Source organism: Portunus trituberculatus, chromosome 42 (assembly GCF_017591435.1).
Source record: "Portunus trituberculatus isolate SZX2019 chromosome 42, ASM1759143v1, whole genome shotgun sequence".
Classification (NCBI taxonomy): domain Eukaryota; kingdom Metazoa; phylum Arthropoda; class Malacostraca; order Decapoda; family Portunidae; genus Portunus; species Portunus trituberculatus.
Genome location: NC_059296.1, coordinates 29,688,869 through 29,701,368, shown reverse-complemented (window position 1 = coordinate 29,701,368; position 12,500 = coordinate 29,688,869). Strand labels below are relative to the sequence as shown.

At 44.2% G+C, this 12,500-nt stretch overlaps 1 protein-coding gene across 3 annotated transcripts in view; it reads left to right on the top strand.

Annotated features, from left to right (window-relative positions):
- The window catches only part of LOC123517611 (GATA-binding factor C-like), a 222,642-nt gene that overhangs the window by 75,288 nt on the left and 134,854 nt on the right, over nt 1-12,500 (top strand). For all 3 annotated transcript variants that reach the window (XM_045277885.1, XM_045277884.1, XM_045277886.1), the window contains exon 4: nt 1-140. This exon is cut by the window's left edge and continues 6 nt beyond it. In XM_045277885.1, the coding sequence (XP_045133820.1) occupies nt 1-140 (140 nt within the window). The remainder of the gene's footprint in view (nt 141-12,500) is intronic.

Here is a 12,500-nt window from a genome sequence, read left to right as displayed (position 1 = left end):
GTGAGTGCGTCAACTGCGGCGCCACGTCGACGCCACTGTGGCGACGAGATGGCAACGGCCACTACCTGTGCAACGCCTGCGGCCTGTACTACAAGATGAATGGACAAAACAGGCCTCTCATCAAGCCCAAGCAGCGCATGGTGAGTCCCCACTGCAATACTAATCTGAGCTTACCTACCTGAAGCATGCGTCTCTTGTACCATGCTAGACTTTCCTGATGTGGTGCAGTCGTGATCAGAACACATATGAACGGAGGATAGGGTAAGGGAAGCTGCAAGGAGCCGTCAGGCCAATATGTGCCTGTCTCTGTATGTAACATAGATACAGTAATGCCTTCTATTACATACTTTTCCTCATCTATCCTACATCCTCCGGTATGGTAATAAAACCTAATTAACAGTAAATTCTTAGCAGGTGAAAGGTCGTAGACTGAAGGAAAACGAAAGACAGTGGATATGAGTGCTGTTCATTCTCGACTATTAATTACGGCTGTAGTTTTTCTTTGTTCCAACTATCGACTATAACAACACGAGCTTTATAGACGAATTTTATGATTGCCACTCACAAAGAGGAATTAACGAAATGTTTTTACTATGTTATAAATTCAATTTTGGCGCACTCACTACTCATACCATGAAATACAAACTCGTATCATAAAACGCTATGACGAAACAGAATCAGGTAGAGAAGAATATGAATGTAAGAATAAATGGTAAACAAGTGATGAAGCTTATTTTGTGGATGAAAACCAATGTAGTATAGACACACGAGATCCTGCCACTGCCACAACACTGTACAACTTATATACATATTGTAAGCTATGTGAACGAGTGACAAGTTTTATTGCAACAATAACAAAAACATCCTATGGTAACGCAGTTCCTGAATATTTTTTTCTTTTAGTTTTTCTTCCTGCAAAGTAATGCTCGTGTCTTAAAAAACACTATATAGCCTAAAAGAGCAAAATTAACCTTGTTGTCGTTTTTTTGTGTGTGACCATGCAAACGATGTATTTAATCCTCTCAGTGATAACGAAGGATGACCATGGGTGTGATACTTTGACAGAAAAACTGATATTCTTTGAAAAAAAAAGGAAAAGGATTTCATATTTTCTTTTCTGTTGTGTGTCTATGCAAATAATTCCCCAACAGTATCGTGAATGCTGAAAATGATTGAACAAAGTAGTGAAAAACAAGTAAAATTACAATTTTAAGATAAATAAATAAAGACAAGGATTTAACATTCTTCCTTTCTTCGTCATGACTTTCTCACAGTGCAGGGAGCAGAAGTATTGCCTTGATTGCCTTGCCTTTTAATACATCGATAGAAGGAGGAATGAGGGCGATGGGGGAAGGGAAGGCAGGGAAGGCAGGGAAGGCAGAGTATAGACGCCCCGCTTCGACCCGCTTGCTGGAACGAAATACGATACACGAAGCTGGAGTGAAATTGGAGAGGAAAACTTAATTATCCAAGAGCTATTTAATCCTCCAGCCAATTCCTGAGGCTCCTTTGATTCATTTATTTATTTTTTCATCATCTATTTCAAAGTGGATCTCGTTTCAGTGCTCGATGTATCTTCCAACTTTTTTGACTGATCCTTATGTGTCATTTTTTAGCTGAAATATGTTTCCAGGGTCCTCTTTGTTTTCTTCATCTTGTTCGTTTTTTTTTTCGTTTTTTTTCGTTTTCTTTGTTCTTCTTTACTTTTCTTTTCCTTTTACTTTTTTTGTTCAGTTTCTTCCTCCCCATTTATTCCATATTCTGCTTCTTTTTCTTTCTCTTCTTCCATCTCTTCCTCTTTCTCTTCCTACACCTACTCCTCTTCCTCCTTCTTCTTCTCCTCCTCCTCATCTTCCTCCTCCTCCTCCTCCTCCTCCTCCTCCTCCTCCTCCTCCTTCCTCCTCCTCCTCCTCCTCCTCCTCCTCCTCCTCCTCCTCCTCCTTCCCCTCTTCCTTCTCCTCCTCCTCCTCCTCTACTCCTTATCATATAATTAATTACAACAAAACCCCAGATAAGTGTGAAAAAGACAATCTCCGTGGCAAATGTTCTAACATGAATAATCCTTTCTAATCCTGCAACTTTCCCACTTCCTACTCCTCTTCATCGCTCAAAAAGTTAATTTCTTTCCCACCGTCCCACTTGTTAATATCCCTTCGCCATCTACTCTCACTCTTTCCCAATCGGCACGTCACACACTCAGTTGCCATAACAAGGAGCAAAACAAGGCAGAGAGGTCAACAACACAAGAACACAGCACCCCAACACCATGCCACAACACACTCCCTTGCCCTTCCTTCCTCTCCCTACTGCTGGCCATTTTAACCACCTCCTCCTCCTCCTCCTCCTCCTCCTCCTCCTCCTCCTCCTCTTGCAAGTGCCCCTCCTCCATGGTGCGATTTACGGCGGGTATCGAACGTGGCAGTGCAGGAGGAGTCACGCAACCTCCAGACCGTGTCGCCACCTCGTTACTGAAGTTATCGTTGGGGAGCGAAGAGTTAATGGAAGTGCTTAGGAGAGAGAGAGAGAGAGAGAGAGAGAGAGAGAGAGAGAGAGAGAGAGAGAGAGAGAGAGAGAGAGAGAGAGAGAGAGAGAAACTAAAAGGATAAACTCGGACAGACGGACAGACAGACAGATAAGCACTTCTATACATAAATAATACATATAAAACATTGATAAATGCATACATACATACATATTAATATATATGCATGCATAAATACAAACACACAAACACACACACATACACACACACACACACACACACACACACACACACACACACACACACACACACCGCGTAGTGTAGTGGTTAGCACGCTCGACCCACAATCGAGAGGCCCGGGTTCGAATCCCGGTGCGGCGAGGCAAATGGGCAAGCCTCTTAATGTGTAGCCCCTGTTCACCTAGCAGTAAATAGGTACGGGATGTAACTCGAAGGATTGTGGCCTCGCTTTCCCGGTGTGTGGAGTGTGTTGTGGTCTCAGTCCTACCCGAAGATCGGTCTATGAGCTCTGAGCTCGCTCCGTAATGGGGAAGACTGGCTGGGTGACCAGCAGGCAACCGAGGTGAATTACACACACACACACACACACACACACACACACACACACACACACACACACACACACACACACACACACACACACACATACAAATAGATGACACAGATACATATTTTATATTATCAAACACAACATTTTTTCTCATCCCACCCACTATTCACACACACACACACACACACACACACACACAAACACACACACACACACACACACACACACACACACACACACACACACACACACACACAAGCAACAACCCTTTCTACATACGTCACCCTGTCACCGCTACTTAGAGGACGACAAGAGTATAATTAATACACTTAAATATCAAAAACGTCCACCCCAACATGAAAGAAATCACGAGGAATTACTGAAGGAGAGATGCCAGTCCAGCAAAGAAGGTACGTGACTTTCAGTGGCGCCTCGGAGACACATGGACAGTAAAAGAAATAAATCGCCATTTCTGCGCTTGCGGCGAAATGAAATCTACTACACACACACACACACACACACACACACACACACACACACACACACACACACACACACACACACACACACACACACACACACACACACACACACACACACACACACAGACAAAGGTATGCAATTACGGTTATTTAGCAATCATTTTCACAATCAAGGATTCCATAACTGGCGTCGTTCTTATGTAGATATGGAGGGAGGAAGAGAGGGAGAGATGGAAAAGTGGTGGTGATGGTGGGTGGTGGTGGTGGTGGTGGTGGTGGTGGTGGTGGTGGTGGTGGTGGTGGTGGTGCTGGTGGTGGTGAAGGAGGCAGAGAAGGGTTGTTTTTGTAGTTCTGCCTTTAATGATTGTGATGGCGTTGGTTATGGTGGTGATGGTGATTGTAGTAGTAAAAGTAGCAGAAAAAAAGAGAAAAAGGAGGAGTAGGAGGAGGAGGAGGAGGAGGAGGAGGATGAAAAGGAGGAGGAGAAGGAGGAGGAGGAGGAGGAGGAGGAGGAGGAGGAGGAGGAGGAGGAGAAGGAGGAGGAGGAGGAGAAGGGGAGGAAGGAAGAAGGACTAGAAGTAAAACCAGGAGCCGCAGTAGCATTAGAAGTTATAGCAATGGTAAAAGATGTAGACACCACTAAGCATGAGTCAAAAGTGTTGATCGTAGTAGTAGTAGTAGTAGTAGTAGTAGTAGTAGTAGTAGTAGTAGCAACAAGAGTAGCAGTAGGGGTAGAGTGGTAGACGTGAGGGGCGGCAGGCGGCAGGGGCAGGGTGGCGGCAGCAGCAATGCTCTACTTGCGTCGTCTGAGAGTAAATAATTCACACTAGTAATTCAACGATAAACACGAGGACCAGGTGAGGTAATTGTCGCGGACTGCGCCACCTGCACCCCTCGGCCCGGGGCTCCAAAGGGCACTCTTCCTTGCGCCTCAGAGCAAAGTGTGTGTGTGGCAACGCCCCTCGAGGTCTTGGCGATTTTTTTCTTCCATAAGTAATTGAGGTGGCACCGCTCGAGCCAAGATGGTGGTGGCCGTGGTGGTGGCGGTGGCGGTGGTGTGCATGGATCCCGGACATTACCCGGAGGTGGTGTACACGCGAGGCTCTGACATCACTGCCATCATCTATGGTTACTTAGTATTCATGAGTGTCGCAAATTTAGCAGGAAAAATTTGTCTAGAGCACGTCGTGGGGGAGAGGGTGGAGTGGCGTGGCTTGGCTGTGAGGTGAAGAATATTACAATGCTATGATGAAAAACAATACTTCTTTTCTATGTAGTTAATGTGAGAGGTATATTAGGCAATAATACGATACCTTAACTAACCTGTATGATGTACAATGTTTCAATATTTTCTTCCTTCCATCTATACTTTTCTACAACTTGAGACTGCCATTCATTACCATCAAGTACTTAGTGTTACGGTAATGTTATAATACAATAATTACTCATAACTTTACCTAGTTCTCTTCAAACCGCAGCTTTCTTCTCCTTCATCTGCACTCTCCTATACCTCCAATCCAATCATCTGGTTAGTATAAAGGTAAAAATGACAATGTGATATCTTCTATAATCTCTAACTGCCTTCTGTTCCTTTAGCTTCCCTGTCTCTTTTCCACATCTCTCCATGAGTTCAAACCGTCGACACACACTTCTAATATCCAGTTGGTGTAAGATAAATATACGTGATAATTCTATAGCTCCTACTCCCTTGGCTTTCCTTCTTTACACCTACACTTTCCTACGTCTTCAAACTGTCACCCTTCGGTCCTCCAACCCTCCAGTTACTGCTGCTCCACCTTCCTATATCACCACCACCACCACCACCATCACCACCACTGCCGCCACCACCACCACCAGCTCCCACAAGCTATTACACAAATCAAGCAGTCGACAGGACACGGCAAAAGTAAACAGGCAGCCCCCACCTTGCGCCTCGCGACTATTGATTACATGTGGGGTAGCGAGCCTCCAGGACCCCCTCCCGCTTTCCCCTGCCACCAGCGCCCCTCGCCCCTCTCCACTCACCCAGCCACGCGCCACCCATCCTTCCCTGTAAGCCGCTGCCGCCGCTTTTCAACTCCTCCTCCTCCTCCTTCTCCTCCTCCTGTTCCTCCTCCCCCTTCTCCTTCACGAGCACTCATTCCAGTTGCACCATTTCCAAGCTTCCGCCATCCTCATCACCATGCCAGCGATCACTTCTGCTGATCCTGATGGGCCTGCCACCATGTCCGCCACCATTGGCGTCACCAGTGCAGCCATAATCACTGCTCCCGATGTTCTTACCGCTGCTCTTATCACCGCCAGCTTTGCCACCGCTCCTCTCGCCATCCCCGCTCCCTACACGCCACCATCATCATCCTACACCGTCACCTCACAATGCAGGAATGCTCGGATCCTCACTTCCAAAATCCTTCCCCTGGAACATATCTGGCAGGGAAATGCATGGCGATATATATTCGTACAAAAACGCAAACATTTTTTTTTTCCGGGAAACGTGCATGGAGACTGAGATTTGATAAAAGTAATTGATAAATATTCAACAGATTGAGAGATTAGTGAGGAGCAGATCGGCATGTAGATGGATGGAGGAGTTATCTGTTATCTCCCGCACTGACTGACTAAGAGCAATAGATCAATAACCGAGGGACACACAGCACAGCAGAGCACAGCACGGCACGGCACAGCGCACAGGTGTTCAGAGCTACACGCCACCTCACGTAGAACCAGACCATGTATATTAAGTTAACCGCTACAGATGTTCATTACCCTGATGTATTATCTTCTTGAATTTTTTTTTTCTTATTTCTTTTATTTATCGCCAGCGCGGCACCTCAGTCTGAACACTGAGGCTATGGGATCAGTTCTCAGCATGCAGGTGTTCATCACATCAGGAAAGTATCAGTCGCAGGTTTTGTGCGTGAAATGGTGAAGGTATCTACTACTTCCCGTCAAGACAAATAGCTAGAGAGCGGGAAGAAGACAGACAGACAGACAGACAGGAGCAGGGAACAAAACACCCACCTTTGTTGTCTCAGTGAGTAACCATCACATAAATAACAAGGACTCGTGTGAAATATATTATTCAAATATAAGATGACGAAACAGAATGAGGCAAATATCCAACCATGCCATAAATACTCCTCAATAAATCAGTAGTGGCGGCGGCCGGGCCTCGCTGGAGCACCAAACACACAGCGGCGGCGGCGGCGGCGGCGGCGGCGACATTCTCACAGCCCACCTTTAACGCCGGACAAACTCCAGTGAATGGCCGCAGCGAAAGCGACGCGGACTAGGCCCAATATTTCCACGCCCCAAATAATCTATACAGCAACCCGACATCCCCTTCAAGAGCCGAGGCTAGGCGAGGCGAGGCGAGGCGCTTACATGTACACACTCACACCCGCCATCACATTTACCAGTGTTCCTTCACATCTAATGTCGAGATGACGTAAACTGTATTCTAAAATTATGAATATGGAGCATCTTTAACACCATATATTGTAGGAGACTCGATGCTTTAACGTGTTACTAACCTTTTCACAACAATTTTTTCCCATTGTTACCTATGAACATTTTAAATAGTTTTATTTCTACTAAATTTTTTTCAATAGTTCCGCAACTTAGAAATCGCAAAAATCAATAACCCAACCTATATCAAAGAAAACAGCAATACAGTGCACTAAATGTCTGCAAAAGAAACACAAGCAGTAAGTAAGTCAGGCATTTGTTTTTCCTCTTCAGACGCACCGTAAATTAGAAGCACAAAATTAACGTCTTACTCAATATCCAAACAAATAGTTCCTCATGATACTCTGAATGTTAACTGATGGAGACCAGAATAGAGAAAGCTTTAGCCCCTTCAGTATAACCATTACGAGTTTTCATATTTATTCTTGTTACTATTTGGTGATTTTAAATAGCTTCAGAAACTTACGAGGGGATTAAAATAGAGAAGACTGTAGCCAATAATCTTCTGACCTCCATAGATCCTTCTTACTGTAAATAAAATCGTCTAATCATGCCCAAAACTCAAGGTAAAAAATCGTCCCAGTACTGAATGGGTTACGTATAAACTAAATAATCGTCTGGCGAGGGATGCAACGGAACAGAACATGAGAAAGTAAGGTAAGATGCAAAAAGTCATCAAGCCTACACGGAGCGGTCCTATAATGAAGTACACATACCTACTGGCACTTTCATCCCTACTCATATTCTTGTTTGATCTTCTTTTAGAGCTTCTGACTGACTCAACACTAACAACAATGACTGAGTTTATTGTATTCAGCCGCCATTACATTCATCAAAATTTAACTCGATCACGCTTGAACCCATGAATCCCTGCTTTAATTACTCTTTTTTATGACAGCAGTTAGAAAAAAAATGTTCATCGAAGGTATAAATCCCTAATGAATAGAACTAAAAAGACTATCCAGAAATGAGAAGAGAATTAACCTCTTCAGTACAGGGCCGCATTTTTTTTTACTACAAGTTTTGTGTACGCTTCAACGACTTTATTGACATTAGGAAGGGTTTATGGAGGTCAGAAGATTAATGTCCAAAGTCTTCACTATTCTAATCCCCAACATAAGCTCTGAAGCTGTGTAAAATCAGTAAACAGTAACTAGAATGAATATGGAAACAAGTCATGGTGCTGGAGGGGTTAAATGTCTTGAAACCTCCTTCATGAAAAAAAAAAAAAAATCAAATCATAAGGAAGGAGAAATACAGAAGAATCGTGACAGTCTGCTCCACGTATGCAACTGTCGATGATGGCGATGATGATGACTAAGGTGATGGTTGATAAACATGTCACACCCGCCCCCCGCTGTCAGCCTCAGTCCACGTGAACCCTTGTAATTGGCTCAATATCAATATTTACGTGGTATCTGTTATTTCCATCCGTGCTGCGTAAATAATTCCACGATGTGTCCTGCTGCCATTACACCTGGAATTAAAAGGGCTGGGTGGAGGGGGATGAGGTGGACGGGCGTGAGTGAAGTGGGTGTGATAGGAAGAGTGGGTGAGTGGAAGGAATATATGGGATGAAATGAGAGTATGAGTATACAATGCTATGAGTGGAGTTGAATGAGTGGAATAACTACAGTATGTGGAGTTACTGAAGTGATTGAAGTTATTGGATTGGAGTGGAGTGACAGGAGTGGGTGGAGTCGGCGAGGGGATAGTGGAGTGAGGGTGGAGGGAGGGAGTGGCGAGGACAGCGTGCCGGGAGTGATTAGCTGAGGATAATAATCTCCACGGGGCGAGGACGTCATGTACTCGGCGCGGACTCGTTTATTGGGGGATAAATTATTGATCTGGATTGCACGGGAAGATTCATTCCACTGATAACAACCGCACCGTCCATCCCATCCCTTCCCTTCCCTTCCCTTCCCCTCATGCACCCTTTGCGGTCCACGTGGCTCTTCTGGTACACTCCCTTTCCTTTATATTGGTTTAAGAGGGAACTTCGCTCTCTTCTCCTTTCAGGGTCCAACAATATTCCTTCTCTATTCCCTCTGCAAGCATATCAACATTTCTCTGTGGTCCACTTGTCTCCTCCGGTCCACTCATTCCCATTCAGAGGTCCACAAAGCTCTTCTGTTCCATTTTTCCCTCTGACAACCAGCAACCTTCTCGTGTCGTTTCATTTTCTTATTCCAGACAGCAAACTTTTCTATAGTCCACTTAGCTTCTCCGGTCCTCTCTCTTCTTTTTCCAGCCTGCAATCTTCCCTCCGGTCCACATACCTTCTCTTTTCCAACCTTTTCCCTTTCTAGGGCAACCTTCTCGCGTCGTTCCATTTTCTTATTCCAGACAGCAAATTCTTCTATAGCCCACGTGGTTTCTCCGGTCCTCTCTCTTCTTTTTCCAGCCAGTAATCTTCCCTCTGGTCCATATACCTCCTCTATTCCAACCTTTCCTCTTTGCAGACACTAACTTTCCTTCCTTCCATGGACTTTGGACTATTATTCTATTGAAAGGCTGGGGTGATGAGGGCGTGTTGATAGAAGAGACGAAGAGAAAGTGTGGAGGAGGATACAGGAGATGGATTTCACTCGGCAGGATAAATAGAAGAAGTTCTAAAGACATGGTTGGTTTTTGGGTGCAGTGAAGGACTTACTTGTAATAGGTGTGACTGAAGAAGATGCAGATAATGCAGCGTTTTTGTATGTTATCAGTGTTACTCCTGTATATAATTCACTATTGTGTTTTATTATTACCATTATACTATTATCGTTATTATTATCCTTGTTATTATTATTTTACTACTATTATCAAAGACCGTGGTTTCAACGTGCTTCAATCAAATATAAAGGAAACAGAGTAAGGAACAGACTAGAAGTATAGAGTCTTTAGAAACCTTCATATCAATCTTATTCACATTTATGAACAAGTATATAGCGTAGGTTCCTCTTCCTCTTCCTTTCACCAAATGGAAAATACGAGCGAGAAAATGAATCTTCTCAGTCCGAGCCTTTAGAGTCTTCAATATCAAACACCAAGAGCTATCAACCATATCCCTTTTTATGATTACCTATAGAGCGGCGGTTCATCTTGCTGCCACCAATCACACGAGGAAGGCCAGCAAGTTTTCCATCGGTGCAATGTGCAGTGTATTCTTTGTGGATTACCTGGCCGCGGTCTCTTTTCAGGCTGTAAAAAGCATGATTCTATCTGTGCAGAAATGGGGTCTTTCATCAATTCACCGCGACCGGCCAGACTCGTCCTGCAATGCGTGGCCGGTACAGGGAAGCTTGTATGCCACCACCAGTACTGCTACCATTACCACTATTTCCAATTCAATCATCGCTACTACCATCTCTATTACCACAACGCTGCTTCTACTGTTCTATGCGTTACTATATCACCAGTACTGCCATTACCACTACTACCTCAAACTATTACCATTTTCAACATCACTATTGTTATTACTATTACCACAACGCTACTCCTACTACTCTATTTGTTACTATACCAGTGCTGCTACCATTGCCTCTTTTATTTTATGTAAGAGGGGAAAACTGGCCAAGGACAACATAAAACGGTAGAAAAAAGCCCACTAAGTTGCCAATGCAGGTCCGAGAGAGTCAACCAATAAAAAGGGGTGAATGTCTTGAAATCTCCCTCTGAAATGAAATCAAGTCATAGGAAGTTGGAAATATAGAAGCAGGTATAAGGAGTTCCAGAGTTTAAACCATCACTACTTTAATCACGGCAACAACTATCCCTGTTACCACAACGTTACTACTACTACTACTACTATATGCGCTACTATATCAACAGTTCCGTTATTATCACCACTCAAACCACCACCACCTCTGCCACTACTGTCATTGTTGTCAGTATCGCAGTTGTTGTATTACCGGTGTATCATTCTCATCTCCATGTACAACTTCCACTATAAACCATTACCACCATGACTGTCTCTTTTCCTGTCACTACACTCAACACTATCACTGTCAAAATCAGTTAATATCACCATCACTATACCATATCTACCCTCATCACCACCACCATCACCTTCCTCACGATTAAAACCACCAATGCTGTATTATCACCACCATCACTATCACCATTATCACCATCATCAATATCATACAATTCTTATCATCGCCATTATCATCTTCTAAACCAGCCTACACTATACTATCACTAACACCTCAAACATCGTCACAACCACCACCAACACCACCAGAACAAGCCGCTACGTACTGTCCGCCATAACCATAGTTCGTCCTTCTGAAAATATCTGAAGCTGTACAAGTCGCGTTTCATATTAAAGGCTTCAGGACCTTTGAACTACCCGCCTCGTCTCCTTCCCCGCCGCTCATTACATATACTCTCTGTGTATCACAATCTACTATAACAATTCAGTGCGGTTCTTTTCTTTATACCTTCCCTCAATACCGTCATTACAGAATTTTATGCGGTACAAATCAGTGCTCATTTTCTTCTCACAATAAAATGCTTAGGTTCAGGATATTATATAAGAAAATTAGTTACATATCCTGAGGACAATACAGCACCATTACGGAAATAAAGTACGTTTGTAATTGTGCAAACACCGAGTTGGTATTTCATTATTAGATTTAACCTTCACCAATCTTTTCTTCTTTTTATGACTGGTTATTTCTTCCGACAAAGAGTCATTCTAACATACTCGTGGTTATCTCCTTATTCGCAACTACCTTCATAAAAAACAGTAAAAAAAGTAAATATGCACCTCTCTAGTATACTCGCAGCTCTTATCTAACACCCCCGCCTTCACTCCATACTAAGAACGAGAACAAAAAATGTCTTTCTCGTACTCTCTTAGCCTTCACCCAATTCTTCCAAACAGCAAAGGTGATAAATTTGCATCTTTCTCATATATCCCCAGTCCATAGTTCCTCCCTACCGCCACTCAGTCATCAGTTAAAAGAGAGAGAGAGAGAAAAAAAAGTGTCTTTCCATGTGTACTCGCAGCCATACCTCATCTCCCCCTACCCGGTCCCCGCTGCCTTCCCCGCCCAGAAAGAAGCATCATTAATTGCGCCGCTGAAATGACCGTTTGTTTCCCCGCCACGGCTACAACTTCCGTCCCTCCCACCGCACCCGACAACGCAGATTCCTCGCCGCGATAGGATTGAATAGCCTATAATTTCGGCCGCTGCACAACCTCACGATCGCTCGACACTCACACATTAGCCCGCGTAATCCATTTTATCGTCACCATCTTGCGGCCGCGGACAGCAAAACGATCTCTTGCCGAGGGACTCGTCTTGCCTTTGTCTCCCTCCATCATCCTCCGCCTTTCCCCACGAGACTCATTCTAGTTTATTTTCAGCCATAAAAAACAAAGTAGTCAGTTCCAGCATTTGCCTTCGTAAAAACGAGATTGGCGTCTTAAAGAACCACGCGCCATCCCACTCCTCCTTCCAGACTGGCGACCAAACCAACTCCTGGAAAAATTCAACCCCACTGT